Source organism: Coregonus clupeaformis, chromosome 23, assembly GCF_020615455.1.
Source record: "Coregonus clupeaformis isolate EN_2021a chromosome 23, ASM2061545v1, whole genome shotgun sequence".
In the NCBI taxonomy this organism is placed as follows: Eukaryota; Metazoa; Chordata; class Actinopteri; order Salmoniformes; family Salmonidae; genus Coregonus; species Coregonus clupeaformis.
In genome coordinates this window covers 27,746,952-27,772,193 of record NC_059214.1, presented here as the reverse complement: position 1 = coordinate 27,772,193, position 25,242 = coordinate 27,746,952, and the positions used below count along the sequence as shown (strand labels likewise).

At 42.3% G+C, this 25,242-nt stretch overlaps 1 protein-coding gene across 1 annotated transcript in view; it reads right to left on the bottom strand.

Moving 5' to 3' along the window:
* Window positions 1–1,310: 1,310 nt before the first annotated feature.
* Window positions 1,311–25,242, bottom strand: part of LOC121537019 (protein disulfide-isomerase A5-like) — a 62,642-nt gene continuing 38,710 nt past the window's right edge. Inside the window, exons 12-17 of the mRNA XM_041844750.2 lie at window positions 23,452–23,522; window positions 22,580–22,743; window positions 21,834–21,964; window positions 17,535–17,605; window positions 4,319–4,453; window positions 1,311–2,564 (exon numbers count right to left, since the gene is read on the bottom strand). Coding sequence (XP_041700684.2) covers window positions 2,493–2,564; window positions 4,319–4,453; window positions 17,535–17,605; window positions 21,834–21,964; window positions 22,580–22,743; window positions 23,452–23,522 — 644 coding nt within the window. The 3' untranslated portion in view covers window positions 1,311–2,492. The remainder of the gene's footprint in view (window positions 2,565–4,318; window positions 4,454–17,534; window positions 17,606–21,833; window positions 21,965–22,579; window positions 22,744–23,451; window positions 23,523–25,242) is intronic.

Genomic DNA, 25,242 nt, shown 5'->3' with positions numbered 1-25,242 from the left:
GTGCCAAGCTCTGTGTGTGTGACGGGGGTGTTAAGGGTTCCATCGACTTTCTCACACATCTCTGCGCTATTATTGTGAAATCTGAAGTCATCCAGTTGGATGTGCTCGGACAGAAGGGAGAACATTTCCCAGACCAGGGCACAGAGACAGTCATACACAGAGGCAATCTGCTATTGGATCATGGAACTGAGATCCTGGATCTTCTAGAGCAGGGTTATTCAAATCTTATCCTACGAGGTCCGGACTACTGCTGGTTTTCTGTTCTACCTGATAATGAATTGCACCCACCTGCTGTCCCAGGTCTAAATAAGTCCCTAGAGGGGAAGAATGGAAAAAAAGCATTGGATCTGGCTGAGGTCCAGATTGGAATTTGAGGGTTCTAGAGTCTAATCATAATCCCAGGTCTACTGATATTGAGTTGAATGGTTCTGACTGCGACGCAGGCAAAAGGTGGAAGGGAGGGACTGGGACGGTGTCTTGTTCTTGTAAACATTTTAAGGATGGAGGAAAAAGTAACGTTCAATAGGAGACGGCACATTAATGACCATATTTGGTACCATATCTTTTCCAAAGCCTTTGTTTTTAATGGAATACAGTAGAGGAATGTAGGACTATTGTAAAGAGGTAATACTAGGCATATCACTACAACATGAGGCTTCTGGAAATCATTGATGTCTGGAAATGCATGTACAGTAGCAATAATTTATTTTTGGCATTTTATGTTCCTGTCTGATTTGATTTATTTCTCCCATGGTTGATTTGGAAACACGTGGAGGAATGGAAGCACCAGGCTTTAACGCACCACTACAAGAGCTTTGCTATGTTTTAGGGCTTAGTATCATTAACCACTATCTGTCTGACTCAAGAGGTGAGTGATTAACTTCCGTACACATACTTAAGGCCACAGTTTTCAGCTAATAGAGAAGTGTCCTCCTGAAACAAACCAAGACCTAACATGATAGACAGGTCGGTACAAAAATATTGAAACCGTAATATTGGAACAAACAGTTGTATGCTTAGATTAAGATAGTATTCCTCTTCAGGGCAACGAACCAGGGGGGATAGGACAGTAGTGTCGTGATCCCTGTAGCTGGCTGTAGGTGGCACATGCAACACAACCACAGCCCAGCTAGCCCACCACCACAGGCCACCAATCACATATTCTCAGGAGTGGGAAGGGAGGGTCCGGTATTGCATAGATACAGTAAGGCAGTGTTTCCCAAACTCGGTCCTCAGGACCAAGAGGTGCACATTTTGGTTTTTGCCCTAACACTACACAGCTGATCAAAGCTTGATGATTGGTTGATTATTTGAATCAGCTGTGTAGTACTAGGGCAAAAACCAAAACGTGCACACCTTGGAGTCCCGAGGACTGAGTTTGGGAATCCCTGCAGTAAGGTGTAGCTTTCCACAAATGCAGTCACAGTATTTGGGCCAAATGTTCCTGTTTTCTTGTTCTTCTGTTGTTTATCGTTCCATCAAAATATTCATGAAAAAAAGTATCAAGTGGCCAGACAGTTGGTAATTCCACTGGCATTACAAACATGATCGATCCTCGGTATAAAAAATAGCTGCGTTCTGGGAGAGGCTATATGGACACGCCTGTTGCCCAAAATGTATGATGTACAATTTATGACGTATGTCGCGCAACGAGAGTTGAGTGTGGACGAACAGATTCAGTTCAGTCATTCGTACTAATGAGCCCTCCCCAGCTAGCTAGTTTATGCTTGTGTCTAAACTTTAACGAGAATTTGAAACTTGGGACAGTTCAGAATCATTCTGTTTTTATCAAAGTAATTGTTTGTTTTTATCGGAGTAACAATGTAGACAATGCCGTAATTGTACATTTTCTGTGAACATCACTACAATAAATGTGCTTAGTGTAGCCGATATCAGAACAGGATGACAGCAGGACAGAGGTGCTCAGCAAGTGGGAGCGAAGTACACACTGTGCCTTGTATTGTTGTGTTGCCGGCTTGCAGCGCAAACACTCCCCATTTAGCAGTAGACTGTATCACGGTGACATCCAGATGGTTACTACCAAATCAGGGGTTAGAACCGGTATTTTTTTCCCAGTCCCATAAAAACAGGCATTTTTTTCCCAGTCCCATAAAAACTGAACAAAGCGCCTATGCAAAGCCCTCACTGTCACTCAGAAATGATTCCAGTGTCTGCCTGCCTGCCAGCTTAAAATCTAGCGCCATGCTGCTGTTGTTGCCAGCTAGCCAGCATGAACTAGCTAGCTGGGAAGGGCTCATCAGGACGACTGACTGAACCGAATCCATTTGTCTCCACTCGACTCTCAGCTGCGCGACATGTAATCAATTTGGGTACCAGGCGTGTCCGTATAGCCTCTCCCCTGAAACGCAACGGTTCTCAAGTCTCCGCCCCGTGATTTCACGTCATGATGACATCACGTGATGTCAGTGCTAAGAGGCCCCTACCACGGTCACAGTGCAGCGACAGGCTCCTCCCCCTAGCCACGCCCTGCCTTAAAGCTCCTCTTTCCTCTTGCCCTGGTCCCGCCCCCGCAGGCTGCGCATGAAACCTATAAACCCCGCCTCCTAGGGAGAGGAAGAGAGAAGAGGCCTGTGATAAATATAGTACCAGTCAAAAGTTTGGACACACCTACTCATTCAAGGGTTTCTCTTTATTTTTACTATTTTCTACATTGTAGAATAATAGTGAAGAAATCAAAACTATGAAATAACACATATGGAATCATGTAGTAACCAAAAAAAGTGTTAAAACAAATCAAAATATACATTTCAGATTCTTCAAAGTAGCCACCCTTTGCCTTGATGACAGCTTTGCATTCTCTCAACCAGCTTTATGAGGAATGCTTTTCCAACAGTCTTGAATGAGTTCCCACATATGCTGAGCACTTGTTGGCTGCTTTTCCTTCACTCTGCAGTCCAACTCATCCCAAACCATCTCAATTGGGTTGAGGTCGGGTGATTGTGGAGGCCAGGTCATCTGATGCAGCACTCCATCACTCTCCTTCTTGGTAAAATAGCCCTTACACAGCCTGGAGGTGTGTTTTGGTTCATTGTCCTGTTGAAAAACAAATGACAGTCCCACTAAGCACAAACCAGATGGGATGGTGTATCGCTGCAGAATGCTGTGGTAGCCATGCTGGTTACGTGTGCCTTGAATTCTAAATAAATCACCGACAGTGTCACCAGCAAAGCACCACCACACCTCCTCCTCCATGCTTCACGGTGGGAACCACACATGTGGAGATCATCCGTTCACCTACTCTGCGTCTCACAAAGACACAGCGGTTGGAACGAAAAAGCTCAAATTTGGACTCCAGACCAAAGGACATTTCCACCAGTCTAATCTCCATTGCTCGTGTTTCTTGGCCCAAGCAAGTCTCTTCTTCTTATTGGTGTCCTTTAGTAGTGGTTTCTTTGCAGCAATTCGACCATGAAGGCCTGATTCACACAGTCCCCTCTGAACAGTTGATGTTGAGATGTGTCTGTGACTTGAACTCTGTGAAGCATTCATTTGGGATGCAATCTGAGGTGCAGTTAACTCTAATGAACTTATCCTCTGCAGCATAGGTAACTCTGGGTCTTCCTTTCCTGTGGCGGTCCTCATGAGAGCCAGTTTCATCATAGCGCTTGATGGTTTTTGCGACTGGACTTGAAGAAACGTTCAATGTTCTTGAAACTTTCCGGATTGACTGACCTTCATGTCTTAAAGTAATGATGGACTGTCGTTTCTCTTTGCTTATTTGAGCTGTTCTTGCCATAATATGGACTTGGTCTTTTACCAAATAGGGCTATCTTCTGTATACCCCCCCTACCTTGCCACAACACAACTGATTGGCTCAAATGCATTAAGAAGGAAATAAATTCCACAAATTAACTTTTAACAAGGCACACCTGTTAATTGAAATGCATTCCAGGTGACTACCTCATGAAGCTGGTTGAAAGAATGCCAAGAGTGTGCAACGCTATCATCAAGGCAAAGGGTGGCAACTTTGAAGAATCTAAAATATATATTTTGATTTGTTTAACACTTTTTTGGTTACTACATGATTCCATATGTGTTATTTCATAGTTTTGATATCTTCACTATTATGCTACAATGTAAAAAATAGTAAAAAGAAAAACCCTTGAATGAGTAGGTGTCCAAACTTTTGACTGGTAGTGTATGTAATAACCTTGTAGAGGTTAATGGTGTAAATACAGTATAAGGCATATCAATCGTGAAAGTTGACCTTCAACGGTAACAAGGATACAGTGCATAAATGAACATTCATTCACTCTTTTAATAGGGCACTAAGACTAAAGATCACTGTGTCACTTACCTCTCGGTCTCCGTTGTATTTTTCTGCGAACTTGCCATAGTTGTAATAGTTGAAGGTGGGGTAGCCCTCCACGTTCTCCTGCTTGCACAGCTCCTGGTTCTGTCCTTTAGTGCAGTCCACGGCAGCATAGGCTATCTGGGGTATAAAGCATGTAGAAGCTTAGCTTCAACATATGGTCATACACAGAAAACACTATGTAACAGCAAGCACAACTAACTTCCAAAATGGCCCGCTACATTAGAACCTCATGGATATACTTGGGAGTGTATTGCATTCCTTTGAAACTAATTTCATGAGAGGTTAAAAACATTGATTGTTCTAAAGTGTTTTAACATTTGTATAAAAACATCTGCCATATGCGCTGGAAAATTAACAAGCTTAGGTCTACTAGGGTCAAATGGGTGCATGTTGCAGAATACTGTAAAGTTATTCACGACAAGAAAGTGGACATTTCAAGTAAATGCTTTCAACACGGCTAATTTGGCACTGACTGAGTGGTTCTGCTCTGCGTCCACATTGATTCCCTCCACATTCCCAAACTGAGCATGCCAGGTTGTCTCTGCTCTGGGTTTAAGGGGAAGTTCACTATTTTACAACTTAACGTTAGATGATTCCTCACCTGCTCAGTTGCCCCTATCCCTCCCATTGATTTTGAGCTAACTGTGGTGTAAGTTTGTAGTGGCTGTTTAAAGCTGGAATCCTTAATGGTGAAACTGCCACGTCTGTTTGCAACTAAAACAACAAACACTGTTTTTTTCTCCCTTTGATATCATTGCACGCACGATAGGCACGGTTTTTCAATTACTTGGGAGAGTATTCATCAGCTCCCTCCCTCCGGTGCGCGACGTCGCCAGTCTACTAACCACCGGTCCTGGCAACCCATCATTGCGCTCACCTGCTCCCCATCATTACGCACACCTGGACTTCATCATCACCCTGATTACGCTCCCTTTATTTATCCCTCAGTAGTATCAGTCATTAGGTAGTATTGTTTTCTCTCACGTTCAGTACGTGTCTCATGGTTGTTCATCTGCATCGGTTCATTATTAAACTCACCTTCTCAAATCAAAGTGTATTTGTCACATGCGCTGAATAAAACCTTACCGTGAAATGCTTACTTCCTTCACCTGCTTCCTGACTCCCGGCGTATACGTTACATGCTTTGTCTAAAATTATCTATGTTATAAAAACAAATAAAGAGAGTCGCACACTATGTATAAACTCCCAGTAATTTATTGGGTAAAAAACCAACAACTCGGCATCAATGTGCCTTCATTTGCAGTGCGTGACCCTAGGGCGGCAACACATACATTCTAAGTGATTTCAAATTGGTCTCTCTCCATTCTGATTGTTTTATACTGTTCAATTAAACTTCAACCAAAAATAAATGTTCAGCATTTTCATCAATTTCCTGCACTCATTTGAGATCATTTCCACACTGCCATGTAGGGCTGCACGATATGGCCAAAAAATCTAGGCTTTATTTTTTACCAAATGTTGTAATTTGACTTGCGATTTAGATCAAAACACTTGGGTGAACTGTTGGAATCATGAAAAAAATGATTTTTGTAATTATATAGTTAGAAGATAATAGTGGGCACTTTGAATACAGTGTTGTTTGACATGACAATGAATGAAAATGCCAGGGAGAAGTTATTGTGACAGGGTAGGAACCAAAGTGTTGGTCAGTGTTTCCTAGGGGACCCTATAATCATGTAGCTAACATATTAATGCTTTGCATATTCCTCTTTGATTTAGAAGATACTGTTGCACAAACAACATGCAGATTTAGGCATACACCATCACTGGAATCAGGCTGTATAGCTACGTTTGCTCTGACTCAGTACATTTATTAGCTAGCTAGCTACCTAGCCAGCCAACTAACTAGCAATTAGCATTAGCGGCTAACACGACATAGCAAGTTGTGGCTAAGAAAATACAAACTAGCTGTTTACAGATGTAAGAAACAAACTAATAGTGTAATTATAAAACGTTGTGGATTTATATTAAGAAGCAAAGTGGAAGCAGCATTGTAGTCATCAACATCGTTGCATGTGCTGCATTGACCATGCAGACTGAATGCAAGTGTCTCGTGGTTGAGCAACAACTAATGCGCTCATTGAGTGACATGGGGCGGGTCTAGGTCTGTGTGAAAAGTGGCATGGAGAGAGAGAGAGAGAGAGAGAGAGAGAGAGAGAGGACTCAAGTAGCGGAGTAAACTATAAAAATGGACGTTACACACGGCATATCACATTTAACAAATCAAACATTAAAATACCGTTAAAGGTAAAGTAAAAACCCAAACAGGTCCGTGCATCAATATATACCGGTATATAGTAAAATACGGTATACCGCCCAGCCCTACCTGGTACTCAGCGCTGAATTTGAATAATCTGAATGATGAGGACAAATGGTGATGAGTGTTAGAGCTCCCATTCCGAAATGGACACAGGGCAGTCCTGGATCCAATATGCATAAATATTGTCCAGGACAACCGGTCAGATCCGAGTGAGGGAAGCAGCAGAAAAGCAATTTTTTGTACTATTTTATTAAACCCGGAGCCATTACCAAAAGGGAGCGAGAGAGAACAAGAGGGGCACAGAGCGAGCAGCTGTAGGCTATTAGGGAGTGGAGGCCGTGCGGTGTGTGTGGGAGAATGTGGGAGTAATAAAGGCTTACGCATGCACGGGAGCATAGACGGCATGTCAATAAGGCTAGGGGAAGCTAAGCTTTTACTAAAGTGCATTTAATTACATTTCTAAAATTATATAGCCTAATTAGCTTACTCCTGTCTATACAGAAATCAATAAAATCATTCAAAATAGGCTACTACACCAGAAAGCATGATTTGGCCACACAAGACCATTAGCTTCTTTAAAAGAAAAAAGCTGTGGACTACAGTTTCTTATGGCCCATAAACTACTTTCAGGGTCAGGAACCATCTAACATTAAGTTGTAAAAAACTGAACTTCCCCTTTAAGAAAAAATTACTAATACATTCCTATCAAGCTAGACCATTTGGAGTGGGTGGGAAAAAACAAATCACTCCTACTTAATAAAAACAAAAGAGATTTATGTCTTGGCTGTCGCAGCATAGCAGTCAGAAAGGAACACAGCACAAATGAGCCGTAAATACCATCTCTCTGATACATAGCACTCCCTCCGCTCCGCTTGTCCTTTTGGATGGATCAAATGTCAGCCTGTTTCCCAAATGGCAACCTATTCCCTATGTAGTGCACTACTTTTGGTAAAAAGTGGTGCACTATACAGGGAATAGGGTGCCATTTGGGACGCGGACATCCTCTCAAAGACACATTGCAGCACATTGTGCTTGTCACCATTAAGTAATCACCATCCGTCTCCTGAGGACCAATATGTTGAATATGTAAACGATGGACGTCTCACTGAGACTAAACTAATTTCACAGTTTGAAGTGTTGCAATCATTTTCACTTGCAATAGGTAGGACACTTTTCTGCATCATTTTTTCGAAAACATTGTCTTCTCGAAGGCCTAGAGAAACATCACTAATAAGAGCGCGAGCCTATGGCACGAGCACTCGTTTAACCCACGGTCAAGATAGTTTGTGTTGTAGGCTAGTGTGCAGGTGTTACTGAGGACTGAGTAAGATGTGTTTGCTAATTTGTTAGCATCGCCCTTTTCAAGATTAACTTCAACAAGAAGTTACGTTTTTGTTGAGTGCCACTGTTTTATTATTGCAGCTTGCTTGCTGTTAGCCATCTATGCAAATATTGGGAGACCGTGACTAGGTGAAACAATGTTGCATTTAAACTTTAGATCACCGGTTACTTTGTGTGCAGAACTTGATAAAATATGTTTGCAATGGAAAGTAGCTAATAGTAGTGAATTTCAATTTGGAAATGCTAAATGGTTGTGTTTTTGTATTGTCATTATTGGGGCCTACTGGCTTATTATGTCAGAGTGAATGGGATGCTTTTATTATTTTGTTGTGTGTGACTGTAGTCTTTCTATCGGTCGTGCTATATACAGTTGAAGTTGGAAGTTTACATTCACCTTAGCCAAATACATTTAAACTCAGTTTTTCACAATTCCTGACATTTAATCCTAGTAAAAATTCCCTGTTTTAGGTCAGTTAGGATCACCACTTTATTTTAAGAATGTGAAATGTCAAATAAATAGTAGTGAGAATGATTTATTTCAGCTTTTATTTCTTTCATCACATTCCCAGTGGGTCAGAAGTTTACATACACTCAATTAGTATTTGGTAGCATTGCCTTCAAATTGTTTAACTTGGGTCAAACGTTTAGGGTAGCATTCCACAAGCTTCCCACAATAAGTTGGGTGAATTTTGGCCCATTCCTCCTGACAGAGCTGGTGTAACTGAGTCAGGTTTGTAGGCCTCCTTGCTCGCACACACTTTTTCAGTTCTGCCCACAAATAAGATGGAGGTCAGGGCTTTGTGATGGCCACTCCAATACCTTGACTTTGTTGTCCTTAAGCCATTTTGCCACAACTTTGGAAGTATGCTTGGGGTCATTGTCCATTTGGAAGACCCATTTGCGACCAAGCTTTAACTTCCTGACTGATGTCTTGAGATGTTGCTTCATTATATCCACATAATTTTCTTTCCTCATGATGCAATCTATTTTGTGAAGTGCACCAGTCCCTCCTGCAGCAAAGCACCCCCAAAGCATGATGCTGCCACCCTTGTGCTTCACGGTTGGGATGGTGTTCTTCAGCTTTCAAACAGCCCCCTTTTTCCTCCAAACATAACGATGGTCATTATGGCCAAACAGTTCTATTTTTGTTTCATCAGACCAGAGGACATTTCTCCAAAAAGTACGATCTTTGTCCCCATGTGCAGTTGCAAACCGTAGTCTGGCTTCTTTATGGCAGTTTTGGAGCAGTGGCTTCTTCCTTGCTGAGCGGCCTTTCAGGTTATGTCAATATAGGACTCATTTTACTGTGGATATAGATACTTTTGTACCTGTTTCCTCCAGCATCTTCACAAGGTCCTTTGCTGTTGTTCTGGGATTGATTTGCACTTTTCGCACCAAAGTACGTTCATCTCTAGGTGACAGAACGCGTCTCCTTCCTGAGCGGTATGATGGCTGCGTGGTCCCATGGTGTTTATACTTGCGTACTATTGTTTGTACAGATGAACGTGGTACCTTCAGGCGTTTGGAAATTGCTCCCAAGGATGAACCAGACTTGTGGAGGTCTACACATTGTTTTCTGAGGTCTTGGCTGATTTATTTTCATTTTCCCATGATGTCAAGCAAAGAGGCACTGAGTCTTGAGGTAGGCCTTGAAATACATCCACAGGTACACCTCCAATTGACTCAAATGATGTCAATTAGCCTATCAGAAGCTTCTAAAGCCATGACATCATTTTCTGGAATTTTCCAAGCTGTTTAAAAGGCACAGTCAACTTAGTATATGTAAACTTCTGACCCACTGGAATTCTGATACAGTGAATTATAAGTGAAATAATCTCTCTGTAAACAATTGTTGGAAAAATTACTTGTGTCAAGCACAAAGTAGATGTCCTAACCGACTTGCCAAAACTATAGTTTGTTAACAAGAAATTTGTGGAGTGGTTGAAAAACAAGTTTTAATGACTCCAACCTAAGTGTATGTAAACTTCCGGCTTCAACTGTATGCCTATGTTTAATAAAAAGTGCGCTCTCCTACATGGAGTGTGCAGATATTACGGTCGCTGTCTTTTCAGGACCACGAGCCTAGCTGTATATATACAAAAACATTTTCCTATAAGTTCTAATGTTACTGTCCCCACTACAACAACCAAAATACTTAAAAACATGTAATTTTGTCCTTCCATTCCATTCATTAGGACTGCTCCTTCAGGGGAGTGCCAATATGGCCGACCGGTGGCTTCAAATCCTCTCATTGTTCAATACATAGCATCAGCAATCCAGGGTTTGTATACAGCACCTGCTTAAAAACACTAGATGTGCGTAATGTCTATGTAACTTTTTCCTATATTGAATCTCTTACAGCAGCAGGGCCACAGTGTACCATCACTGCCTGCAGAGCAGGCTAACACCCTGATACTCATCCCAGCCTGGGCCAATCAATCACAGTTGCAGTAAATTGACATGAGGAAAATGAAGTCGTAAAATGATTGTTTTTTAAAGGTATGTGGCCAATGATGTTATTGATCCTCATTAATCACAACACAAGAGCTCCATCAATGAGCATTGAGAGATACTGGGTAGAGGACAGTTGGGTCAGGGTCTAGAAGAGACAGTTCATATTGTGGCTTTCACAGGGCAGCCATGTGTGACTGACTGGGTTCGAGCCCGGGTCTTTTGTGCCACAAGATTATGTGAAGCTAACACAAGTCTTCAGGCCAGGTTCCACATGCTTCTCTGACAGTCTTCCCAATTAATGGGAGTGGATGAAAACATGAAAATCCACCTTGCAGGTTATTAGAGCTGTCTCAAACACAGAACATTTCACTGCTTCAATACACAGTGTTCTCATTACAATTACAACACAGATCTTTGTGAAATGTGCATTTCCAACCCGCCCCTTCTTTAATAGTTGCTGATACTCAGTTAAATCAGAAGAAAAACATTGCTTGTATTGTAGCTACAAAGCCTCTGCATGCACATTGATAGCCCACTTTTTCCCCCTTAATTGCCCCTCCCCCCTTTTTTGATACAATACTGTGTGGTGTTAAATTGTAATTGGGTTGTTTATCAGAGCTAAACTGGTGGTGTTTGTTTTGGGTAAACAAGGCAGAAAATCAGCCCAATAGACTGTGATCCACATCCATGCCTGCATAGCGCCAATACACTGACTGGGCCCACGCTTTATGCTTACGCTGCTTTTTATCGAGAAAAATGTATCATTGAAGGTCCAACGCTGCATACAGAGCCCTCAGCGCACTCGCCCTCAGCGCACTGTAAGCTACAATACAGAGTTTCCCTATATTTTGGCGGGAAACAGCTGTGAAGCAAGCTGTAGCATATTGCGTGTTTGTGTTTATGAGTCTGTTATTAAAGAATGGGAAACAATGTTGTGTATGTTTGCTGCTTTTCATTAAATAATGTAAGGCTGTCTTTTGGGCCTAAAATAAATATGTTCATATGGGCAGAATATTGTGTACATATAGCCTACAGAAATCTTATCAGTTATACAGTTCATGTACATATACATGTGAAAATTCTCAGATCTTGGTAAACAAGACTCTGTATAGAAATGGAAACATTGTGATTTTAGAGACACAAAGTAACAATAGCCTATGATTAAAGGGACTTTCATGTCAATCTATTGCTGGGCTCTCACCATCAAGTCATATGCACAATTACTTTCTTATTATTTCGATCGTCATTTATTAAATGACATCAGTGCTGCCATGTCAATAATTTCTACATGGCGGGAGAGTAACAATTCCAGCCAGAATAACCTAGAGTTTTTGGTCAACTCCAAGGTCCTCTGATAATAGCCTACCAGTCTTGTGTGCAATGACATCCCTGTGTTTTCTGAGGCATTATAGAGTTTGACAGGTGCTGCTCGCAGTTCGAGCAAGAAAACAAGAACTGATTTGACAAATTGATGCTTAAAAAAAGTACAGCGCACATATTTCATATGAATGGCCTACATCGAAAACGTTTTGGAAATGGCAAGTTCACTACTTTCTCAGCCATAAATGCATCTCAAGTGCAAGTGCGCCGTTTAGCAGCTCACGTCAGTGGGTTGGGGGTGCCTTTTCATTAAGAGGGATGTCTATCGTGAATTGCTAAAATAATGATTATGATCACACTTCCTGAATTTAAATATTATGTGGACACCTAAACATTTGGCAGCCAAGCACGAGATATCAGTGTAGCCTATTATCATCTAGACATGATGTTGAAATATCTTTACGCCTAGAATAAAAACCTCCAGGCTTCTGTCATCAGTCTCAATTGAATGAAAGAGGGGGGCAGTTCGGAAAAAAGAATCCCGTTCTAAACATCCTTGCCTTCTCTGTTAAATCACTAGTAGCCTAGGATATTGAATATGCGCATTTAATACTAAATATATTAGTAGGGTTTTAGATTAGGCTAGTACATTTGTCAAGTAATCCGCCCAACCCTGGCTACAAGGAAGGCAACGAAAGGAGCCTTCCTTCCCCCCCAACTCAGCCTTAAACTCTTATCGTGGCAGCAAAATGGAGGTTGCTACACCACACCCCGCCTGCAGACATCGGAGTCTGTTCTAAGTGTTGTTTACTCGGAGTTGACACATAGGAGATCCTTCAGCCAAGCAGCGTTACAGACACCCACTCTGCTATGCGTTTGTTATTGAGAGTCTCAGTGACGAAGTGGACACATTAGAGAGTGACTTGTTTCGGCCCCACCCTGTGACTGGGATCTGGGCAATAAACAAAGAGCTAGTAGATGGTGATGGTGCTTTGCGTGCGTCTAGAATAACAATATAAATTATTGGACCTAGGCGTGTGTTTAATGCAATGCATATCCACAGCAGAGAGATTCACCATTTAGACACATTCTGGGCTGAGGGTGCAGATCTTATTCTGAACAAGAACTAATTTTGGCTTGATAATATGAAGTCCAGAAAAAGGAGTTACCTCAATCAGTGATTTAGGAAACGTCTCTAATGTTACCATCAGAGATTTCCACATTCCAACAATGTGAATAATGAAAGATATGCAAGCCAAATACCAAAGAGTTTTGTGAGATTGAGTGACGCAACCATTACGTGTGATGGATTTCAGTCATTTAACACTTTACCTTCTTTGTTTTTGTGGTCAGCTCGTGTTATGATGATTAATGCTTACTGTGAGTGCAGCCAAGCACAGCCAAGCACGCTCCCCTGTTGTTCAGAGAGTTGGCGTTACTGTGTGTGTGCGTGTGTACAGAGGTGAGTCAGACAGTTAGGGAGGGTCTTGCTAACAACTGGAAACAGTGACTGAGTTGACTGAGTCAGGGAGTCAGAATGTATTAGACTTTAAAGGAGGGAGGCTGTCAGATGGATTGAGAGGGTGAAGGAGTCAGAGTTTAACTGAGGCTGGAGGCAGAGAGGGAGTACAGTATCCAAGCCAGAGAGTGCGTCTAAGAGTAGTAATGTTTATGAAGGTCAACAACGGTACATTGAGACAAAGAAGAATGTGAAAGAGAAGAGAGAATTAAAGAAAAGCGAGAGAAAATAGAGAAAGTGTGTGTGTCAGGAGTAGGGCTGTGGCGGTCAAGAAATTTCGTCCGCCGGTGATTGTCAAGCAAATAACTGTCAGTCTCACGGTAATTGACCGTTAATTAACATAAACACATTTAGCATCTCCTGGCTTCCACACATAGCCTACAAGCCACTGATGCAGACCTTTGGAACATCTACATTAAAAAGTCTAATAAATCCATGTAATATAGCATACACAATAAATCCATTATTTATTTTAGACAGGTCTAAAGAAGCATGATATGAAGAAAATGTAGTCTATTTCAGAAGAACAGAATAGCATACTCCGAGTTGTCCTTATGTTAGGTCCTGATCTGGCTATGCCAAATGGCTGTGGGCTACACTAGTTCATTTAGCAGACAACATTTGCTTAGAATTCCGTGGCATTCATTTATAGTATGAAGAATACAATTGAACAAAGCTGAATAAAATAGAAAGGATATTTTCTACAAACGATTTGAGGGAGTGCGCACATGTGGCTATTCTGTGTTGAGCGGTTAACGAAGACATAGGTATTCCTATATGCTTAATTGAGAGTTATTCATGTAACTTTAGTTGTTCTACAAACATTGGGCTATGTTTTGATTTTTAATACATTGTAAGGCTGCATGATGCGACTCTAATGATGATTTGAAAAAAGTCGCTTGAAAGGCATGAGCACTGCTTTGTTTTTTGCGCAGGCTGTACACACTTCATCAGTCACTCATTCACAATTTGACAAGCTTGATAATGGCTCAAATTTCACGGCGGCATCCCCTTTGTGTGGCTGTAATGCACCCTAAAGAAATCCATGCCTTTTGCGGCCAGTGGCCGTTATGCCCTTCTCCCTGAGTGCTCCGCGCTCGGAAGCACCTCTCACTTACATGGCTCTCCATCACGTGATCAGGTCTTTCTCACAGGCTACAAGTGAAGACAGACACATCGGGGACGCAACTGCGCACGTCCTTATCCAATTCCGAGGTGCATATTGAAGATATTGGAAGAACTGTCCACATTTACTTTTCGTCAGCCAACAAGATGAGTAGGCCTAATGAACAGCAAAAGCACTAGCCTATGTCAATCTACTATCCCTCATAGTACAAAAGTTGACCTATTCTATTCTGTGCGAGAAATAAATATTCCAAACATAGTCTGGGACAGTTGTGGGATGCGATAGATCCCAAATTAATACAACCACTAGCATCAAAAAACCTTTTTTACGCAATGTGGCTGATGCAACAGATCAGAACGTTTAGCTTAATATGTTGATAAACTATTTGGCTATTTCTTCACATTATAAGTGCAGCAATGTGCACATGGCAGTAGGCTATAAGCGCAACTGTTCCATTAGCGGGAAAACACCATTAACAAAAGTGACCGCAAATGCAATTATGCATGTAATGCTTTTATTATAAAAGGTGCATTTTTATGGTGAAAATTATCTTCCCCAAACTTGAAACACACGCGCTACTTATGTATGCCAGTTAGGCTCTACACCCCTGGTAAAGCGGATGAATGTGCTTAAATGTATAAACAAATATAGGCCTATGGGCTAGCTCTACATGAGGTGTGCGACTATGGTTCGAAAAAGTAGCAAAAAAAAAAGGCAGTGTTTATTATAGTGGGCATCACTCACAAATGATAATATATAATTCACAAGTGCTAGGCTAATATTGTCACCCATCAGACTATTCTTGATTTAATCTAGTCTTTACATATACTAAATAATATACAGTACCAGTCAAAGGTTTGGACACATCTACTCATTAAAGGGTTTTTCTTTATTTTTACTATTTTCTATATTGTAAAATAATAGAAGACATCAAAACTATGAAATAACACACATGGAATCATGTATTAACCAAAAAGTGTTAAACAAATCAAAATATATTTTATATATGAGATTCTTCAAAGTAGCCACCCTTTGCCTTGATGACAGCTTTGCACACTCATGGCATTGTCTCAACCAGCTTCACCTGGAATGTTTTCCTACAGTCTTGAAGGAGTTCCCACATATGTTGAGCACTTGTTGACTGCTTTTCCTTCACTCTGCGGTCCAACTCATCCCAAACCATCTCAATTTGGTTGTGGTCGGGGGATTGTGGAGGCCAGGTCATCTGATGCAGCACTCCATCACTCTCCTTCTTGGTAAAATAGCCCTTACACAGCCTGGAGGTGTGTTGGGTCATTGTCCTGTTGAAAACAAATGATAGTCCCACTAAGCCCAAAAAAGATGGGATGGAATATCACTGCAGAATGCTGTGGTAGCCATGCTGGTTATGTGTGCCTTGAATTCTAAATAAATCACAGACAGTGTCACCAGCAAAGCACCCCCACACCATAACACCTCCTCCTCCATGCTTTACGGTGGGAAATACACATGCGGAGATCATCCGTTCACTCACACCGCATCTCACAAATAATAATATAATAATATGCCATTTAGCAGACACTTTTATCCAAAGCGACTTACAGTCATGTGTGCATACATTTTTACGTATGGGTGGTCCCGGGGATCGAACCCCCTACCCTGGCGTTACAAGCTCTACCAATTGAGCTACAGCGGACCACAAAGACACGGCTGTTGGAACCAAAAATCTCCAATTTGGACTCCAGACCAAAGGACACATTTCCACCGGTCTAATGTCCATTGCTCGTGTTTCTTGGCCCAAGCAAGTCTCTTCTTATTTAGGTCCTTTAGTAGTGGTTTCTTTGCAGCAATTCAACCATGAAGGCCTGATTCACACAGTCTCCTCTGAACAGTTGATGTTGAGATGTGTCTGTTACTTGAACTCTGTGAAGCATTTCTTTGGGCTGCAATTTCTGAGGCTGGTAACTCTAATGAACTTATCCTCTTCCATTCCTGTGGCGGTCTTCACGAGAGCCAGTTTCATCATAGCGCTTGATGGTTTTTGTGACTGCACTTGAAGAAACGTTCAAAGTACTTGAAATTGTCCATATTGACTGACCTTCATGTCTTAAAGTAATGATGGACTGTCGTTTCTCTTTGCTTATTTGAGCTGTTCTTGCCATAATATGGACTTGGTCTTTTACCAAATAGGGCCATCTTCTGTATACCCCCCCTACCTTGTCACAACACAACTGATTGGCTCAAACGCATTAAGGAGGAAAGAAATTCCACAAATTAACTTTTAACAAGGCACACCTGTTAATTGAAATGCATTCCAGGTGACTACCTCACGAAGCTGGTTGAGAGAATGCCAAGAGTGTGCAAAGCTGTCATCAAGGCAAAGGCTGGCTATTTGAAGAATCTCAAATATAAAATATATTTTGATTTGTTTAACACTTTTTTGGTTACTACATTATTCCATGTGTTTTATTTCATAGTTTTGATATCTACACTATTATTTTACAATGTAAAAAATTGTAAAAATAAAGAAAAACCCTTGAATGAGTAGGTGTGTCCAAAGTATTGACTGTTAGTGTATGTGTGATTTTTGGGGGGATTTAGAATGGACCATTATCATGCACCTGTATCGAAACAGGGGCAGCGGGAAAAAATACATGTCATCTATGCACTTAAATAGCGAATGGAGGACGCTTTTCCCGTGGTTCATTTTCATGCCAGCCAGGTAGTCTATACTCCTGTTGTAAATATAAGCAATGTGCTTAATATTAGGAAAGTTGAGAAATAAATATAGTAGGCCTAGCCTATAGAAAGCTGATGGGATCCTCCTCTTTTTAGTAGAGGCCATCACTCTGTTTTCTTGCGCAATTGCATAGCCTATAGAAATGTTGCGTAACATGAGCTCATGGGCTCTCATGAAGCGTTAGATTAGATTTTCGATAACATTTGCATTGATGTCAGAGTGATTAGAGGGACAATAGAGTGCTGAGTACCAGGCAGTTAGCAAGTATGGTAGGCTACTAATGACCAGCAGCAGCACCAGAGCTTGGAGAAGCCTAATTAGCGTGACTAAACGGTCACGTGGAATTTGACTGCCTTCATGACTTGTGACCGCCAGTGTGTGGCGGTAATACGGTCACCGCAACAGCCCTAGTCAGGAGAGGGCTGGAGGGAGGCTCACCTTGCGGTCCTCTTTAAAGAGATCTGCTGCCGTGGTGAAGTGAGGGACAGCGTTCTTACAGTGGGGACACCCTGTTAGGGAGCAGAGACAGAGACACTCAGGGTTATTACAGAATAGACTGTGACCCTTGGCTCACACCAACTACCATTAACACCACACATGAAGACAATAACACTGGATTAATTGTAATTCAAAACAACACACACAACCTATAAGAATGGTCATATGCTCCCTCACATACTTACACACTCACACACAGAACCAAGCACACAGCACACCGAAACACACACACACACCCACCCCCGCCTGTCCCTTCCAGAATTACCCCACATTAGTGATGGCTCACTTGTATTTTATAGGGAGTTATAAATCCCTTTATTGGAGTCATAAATGAAATCTCCCCACCGCTTTCCTCAGGCCATCCATATCTGTCCCAGTCACCGGCGGGCTCCCTGAACCCACCCACCCACCCACCCACCCACACACACAAGGTATGCATGTGTGCGCCACCCATCCCCTAGTCACTGTACAGACTGGGACAGGCACATTTACAGCCTCCTGTGTGGTACACCCAGTCTGTCTGACAAGCTTCCCACGTAGCTAACAGACTGAAGTCACAGCCATAGTTCACCACAATGACATTAAGGTTAGCAAAATGTGAATCAAGCATCTCAACTCTCCTCACTAAAAAAGGTTTGTTGAATGACACATTTTCCGAAAGATACAAATATATTCAGAATTCGGTCTCTGTAAACAAAGCCTGGATTGTGCGACACGCTCTGCACTTCCTAATTTATGGACCATGATGATGACTGTGATAATATATAAATGGCGCCAAAAAACTCTGTTATCCCCCATTTCCTCACTTATTAATATTATGACGACTAGAGTCAGAGCTGAGAGGATGGGCTTGGCTCCAGGTATGTGGTGTGTTAATGTTGCTCTGCCTCATTGACCACAATGTGCTGGGTATGTCCAAAATGGCACCCTGTTCCCTATATAATGCACTACTTTTGACCTGGGTTCATAGGGCCCTGGTCAAAAGTAGTGCACTATATAGGGAATAGGATGCCATTTGGGACGCATACCGTGTTTTACCAGGGCTCAGAATGGCAGGAATACCATTTTATACTAAAGAATGTTGGATATGGCAGATAATGACTGCCCCCTTGATTTTCAGCAGGGGGATGCATATCCACAAGATAGAGAAGCTGTACCTGCTTAGGGTCAACTACTGTAAGAACTCACTTTTTTAAAGTGCTTACTGATACCACTTCTGCTTCCACTTTGAGTAAGAAGATTACCAAGACAGCTATGATCACCAACTAAGTGAATACTTCTGGATAGTTTCTGCTGCTTTTCTGCTGAAAAATGACAAGAAATCATTACTGTCACATTAAATGAGAACCCTCTCCTTTTCTCCATCTTTTTACCATGTGAATGCCTTCACAGTCATTTTCAGTCCCTTTCACGACCAGTAATAATTGATATTCAACAATAGAACCACAGGGAGCTGCAGCAAGCCTTATGCTTTGATTTCCCCATTTCCATTCCATAGTAGAAGAGTGTGAAATATGTTGAATCTTCTTATGTAATTGGTGTAAGAGCTAAAGTAGTATACCGTGCATTCGGAAAGTATACAGACCCCTTCCCTTTTTCCACATTTTGTTACGTTACAGCCTTATTCTAAAATTGATAAAATAAAATGTTTTCCTCATCAATCTACACACAGTACCTCATAATGACAAAGTGAAAACAGGTTTTTAGAAATGTTTGCACATTTATAAAAAATTCTAAACAGAAATACCTTATTTACATAAGTACTCAGACCCATTGCTATGAGACTCGATAATTGAGCTCAGGTGCATCCTGTTTCCATTGATCATCCTTGAGATGTTTCTACAACTTGATTGGAGTCCACCTGTGGTAAATTCAATTAATTGGACATTATTTGGAAAGGCACACACCTGTCTATATAAGGTCCCACAGTTGACAGTGCATGTCAGAGCAAAAACCAAGCCATTAGGTCTAAGGAATTGTCCGTAGAGCTCCGAGACAGGATTGTGTCGAAGCACAGATCGGGGAAGGGTACCAAAACATTTCTGCAGCATTGAAGGTCCCCAAGAACACAGTGGCCTCCATCATTCTTAAATGGAAGAAGTTTGGAACCACCAAGACTCTTCCTATAGCTGGCCGCCCAGCCAAACTGAGCAATCGGGGGAGAAGGGCCTTGGTCAGGGAGGTGACCAAGAACCCGATGATCACTTTGACAGAGCTCCAGAGTTCCTCTGTGGAGATGGGAGAACCTTCCAGAAGGACAACCATCTCTGCAGCACTCCACCAATCAGGCCTTTATGGTAGAGTGGCCAGACGGAAACCACTCCTCAGTAAAAGGCACATGACAGCCCGTTTGGAGTTTGCCAAAAGGCAGCTAATGACTCTCAGACCATGAGAAACAAGATTCTCTGGTCTGATGAAACCAAGATTGAACTCTTTGGCCTGAATGCAAAGAGTTCAATGCTGTGGGGATGTTTTTCAGCGGCAGGGACTGGGAGACTAGTCGGGATCGAGGGAAAGATGAAAGGAGCAAAGTACAGAGATATCCTTGATGAAAACCTGCTCCAGAGCGCTCAGGACCTCAGACTGGGGCGAAGGTTGACCTTCCAACAGGACAACAACCCTAAGCACACAGCCAAGACAAAGCAGGAGTGGCTTCGGGACAAGTCTCTGAATGTCCTTGAGTGGCCCAGCCAGAGCCCGGACTTGAACCCGATCAAACATCTCTGGAGAGACCTGAAAATAGCTGTGCAGTGACGCTCCCCACCTAACCTGACAGATCTTGAGAGGATCTGCAGAGAAGAATGAGAGAAACTCCCCAAATACAGGTGTGCCAAGCCTGTAGCGTCATACCCAAGAAGACTCAAGGCTGTATTCACTGCCAAAGGTGCTTCAACAAAGTACTGAGTAAAGGGTCTGAATACTTATGTAAAGTAGTTAAAAAAAAAAAAAAAAATAGCTAAAATGTCTAAAAACCTGTTTTTGCTTTGTCATTATGGGGTATTGTGTGTAGATTGATGAGGGAAAAAAACTATTTAATCAATTTTAGAATAAGGTCGTAACGTAACAAAATGTGGAAAAAGTCAAGGGGTCTGAATACTTTCCGAATGCACTGTATACTATATGCTGTATCTCTCCAATACGTGCAGGGTATAATATACCGGTTTGTCCGATCCCATCTTTCATTCTACACTTCACATATGAAACTGACAATTCCCAACAGGTCCAATTCAAATATACAGTAGCTTCCGGTGTAAACTCACCCTTAAGAGTTAATGTTTTCTTAATTACAAATCATTTCCAGTATTTAGCCTAAAAATGTATGATACAAATGAGCATTTAGTGAAGTGCAACACAAAAATAATTAGCTTTACTCTGACATATGTTAGAGGTGAAAGTTTAGTTCAGAAGATCTGACAAAGAAGAGGCTGCAATTAACAGACAGCCGGACGCCCTCCCTTAGGTAACAATTTACATATTGTCTGAAGGCATTAGATTAGAGAAAGTCTTTAAGTGTAACTCAGTAGTTTGATCTCTCAAAGCCCCTAATAGGCAGATGTTACACAGAGGATAAGGAGAAGAGGAACAAAAAGAGAGAGCAGGTTGTTATTGCCGTGTTCTGCTGGATCTCCACTCTTCACAACCTCTTTGTGGATGAAAAACCAAAGGCGTTGTTTTGTTAACTAAGAGGAAGACAGAAGGTGCAGTGATGTGTGGTCTTTGAAGTCTCTTATCAGACAGTGACTGCAGAGCTTCTTTACTGTCAGCCGGCACATTCCATGAACCTGTCCTGAATCAACTGGGAAGGAAGGGTGTGTGAGTATGTGTGTGTGTGCCCGCTGAAAGGATATTGAGATGCTGTATTGGGTGGTGGGCCTGTCAATGCTGTCATACTACTTTCCCCCCACTGGTACGATAAGTCTATACTGAGCATTCTGTGTCATTTTCCACCAGATGATGGCAGATCTTGGCAAGAAAACGGCTAGAATTATTGTATTGGTGGTGTAAAACCCAACCTAAACCTTTTTGCTCCTTGGGGAGCATAGATCATCAACAATTGGTGGTGTTAAAAGTCATAAATAAATAAATCATAAATCAAATGTGGTTATATCGGACACTAACAAGCGGTGCAGTGTTGTCACTGGCAGGGTGCAAATGCAACAGAGACGATTTGGAATCACGGTCTCGTGATGAGGTAGCCCTGCCTGAGACTAGTAGGTCCAAATGTCACATTCAACTTACATGGTGCGTAGAACATAACGAGGGAATGCTTCTTCTTCTTCAACGCTTCCCTGAAGTCCTCCATTCCAAGATGGCTGACACTTGACGGCTTGTCTTCCCAGGACTGCTCTGGGGGAGGGGGCGCCTGGGGGCTGGAGGGGGACAGAGGGGTCACACTCAAACCAAGGTACATGAACAGTGGATCAGTTTGAAAAGAAAAGACATTCAGCAACTTTTGGTAGCACTAGCTCAATGGAAGTTTATTTGAAAAATCTATGTTTTATTGTTAAAACCTTGAGGGTTCCAACAATACAAAACATGAGCATTATGTTGCTGCAACTAGCAGTATAGTAAAGCACCCTACTGTTGTTCATTTGCACCCTCTAACATCCTCTTGATCTCTCAAGACTTCCTAGTCCACTGGAGATACAGCAGGCATCATATATCTAGACCTGACTACAGTTAAGCTCAGCAGAGAATGTGATGCGTCAGCCTGAACCCTAACACACCCCTTCATGGACTTGATGTAGTAGTATTACACACACCAAAACTGATGACTCCAGAAATAGAGAAAACTGCCTCAGTTTAAGCCCATATCTACATAAACTAATCCTAAACTGGTATGTTGACCTGGTCCTAGCCTGGTCCCAGATCTGTTTGTGCTGAGACGATGACTAGGAGTTGGCAAAATAGCACAAACAGATCTGGGACCAGGCTTATGTTGACCCATATGGAAGGACACGGTACTATAGAAGAACATGGCTCACTTCTGCAGATATTCGATGATCTTGTCCTTGCTCCTAAGGTGGGGTAGCGTGAACTTCTCCTCTCCCTTCTCAAAGTACTTGACGGTGGGGAAGCCGGAGATCTTGAAACGGTCTCCCACCACCTTGTGAATGGTGGTGTCCACGGCTGCCAGAACCCCAGGGCTCTGGAGCATCAAGAGGAAAGGAGTCAGATCAGGATACAACACCATCATCACATAATAGATCAGCTAGTTCTGACTGGATCACAGGACTTAAAGGTCAACTCAAACCCCCCCCTTTGCCCTTAGAACAGCCTCAATTCGTCGGGGCATGGACTCTATAAGTTGTCGAAAGCATTCCACAGGGATGCTGGCCCATGTTGACTCCAATGCCTCCCACAGTTCTGTCAAGGTAGCTGGATGTCCTTTGTGTGGTGGACCATTCTTGATACACACGGGAAACTATTGAGTGTGAAAAACCCAGCAGCGTTGCAGAGAGGAGGAGAGCGGGGGAGAGGAGCAGAGCATATCAAAGCAGGTTGGGGAGGGATGAGATAATTGTTCCAATCACGAGGCGATCTCTGGTGATTTTTATTGGCCCTGGCTCTGGGCTGAGCAATACCACAGTGAAGAGGGCAGACACATCCAGTTAATCAGAAACACATCAGGAGCTCTGGCAGCCAGGCTCTTGTGTCAGACTGACTGCACCAGCCAAGTAGATGGGTTTAACGCTTTGTTCTGGTGTTCACTTCAGGTAATATCTCACAGCTGGGGTTTGGAATAAGTTGGTGTCGCAAGGTGTTGCAAGGCTTCAACAGAAGTATGCACATACATATAAACACACAGACACACACATCACAAGCACTATGTTACATACACCATCATTGTACTTACATTTTTGTCTTTGTTGAGGTATTCAGCGGCTTCCTCATACTCTGGCTTCATCTTCTTACAATGGCCACACCCTGCGGTTCAAAACACAAACAGACATGACTAGCCGAGCGAAGATGACTTAACAAACAAACACACGACTGGCCGAGCAACACTGACTTGATGCTAGTGTTAGAGATTATAAACAGACATGACTAGCAAAGCAACGATGACTTAATACTAGTGTTAGGGATTCTCACCATACTTACCCATAATCACATAAGTAAGTGGCCTTAATAGAACCAGCCAAGTGCCTCTTAATTGACTGAATCAAGCCATTCACAACATTATGTTCTCAGTAGGGCCTTATCCAAGTACATTAAAATAAACTGCAGGGAATTCTCCTTGGTTCCCCCCACCTGTTTTCAACTTACCACTGACAGTTTTACTATATAAAAATGTATAACGCCTAATGTTGCCCAACTCATGCTTTCTTTACTTAACAAGTCAGCGACCATGGTGCAACACACAGATCTAATGAGAGCAACGTTCTCACCTCGTATTAATGTGGGTTACTACTATCATTCCCTAGCAGGGACAGTCAATTGTATGACATTTATCAGAGTGAGTTAACTCCCTGAAGTGTAAGCCTGAAGGATTTAGTCATGTCTGTCCACTAACTATAGGCATGACTCCATCCATATGCCGGGGTGTGTGTGTGTGTGTGTGTGTAGCTGTAGGAATTGAAATGTTCTGTCCTCATCACCTCTGTAGCCAGTGTGACAGGGGAGAAGACAGAGACCACAGTGACATAGCAGGGCCGGGGACGTGAGAGGATACAAGGACTAATGTTCCCATACAGTGTAAGAATGGGGTGGACTGTGTGTGTGTGTGTGTGTGTTTGCAAGCTTGCTTGTCAACACAGCTGTGACACTGAATTCCAGCGTCATGAATAAATGCAGCGTTTGATAAAAAATGTATGAGCTCGGCAGCTACGCATCTTATTTTTAGAGCTGAAAAAAACGTTCACATTCTGAACTCAGTATTTGTAACCAGCATCCACTAGAGGTTTTGTTTGTTAGGCCTATATTTCCTAAGCTCTCTGAAGAGCAGAATGCATGCTATATTTGTGTTTTCTAATTGCATTGTTGTGCATGGCTGGATGCATCTGCTAGATCTTTAGTTGGCACATTGCCATATTCAAAACGGCCAGGAATACTGTTCTCAATCAGTAACATCTGTGAACTTCACATAAAATAATCACACACTGTTGCATGCAAAATAGTTATTTGTTTTAATTTGAATCTTTTGTAGAATTGTCAGACAGTATTTGTGTGGAGGAAAGCACTGCGTCTGACCTTTAAAAAAATAGGAGTTTAAACGGGAGAGACATAGAATAATAGTATTTTATTGCTCTATCTTCTGCATCACCTCACCTCTGCTGGTGCCATCGCCTTAATTTAGTGTCTGGTGAAGGAGGGGAGTTTTGGGGGAGGAGGGTTAAGCTACATGAAATGTTGTTGATTCACAGCAGGGGAGTGTGTGTGTGTGTGTGTGTATCTGTTGGAGTGTTGGAAAGAGAAAGGCTTTTGGGGTATTAAAATAAGGCTGCTCTGCTCGGCTGAGTATGGTTCAGTGGGCGTCTCCTCTCCCTATCACCGGTCTGAATAGACTAGAGGATGCTGGGTAATTTGGCCAGATTCTGTTTACCTTGGCGTGGACAGGTCTGAGACACACGCACGCACACATATAATGACCAGCGTCGGTCATGCTTGAGAGGATCCACCACGGCCATTCACAGACAAACTAGTTATT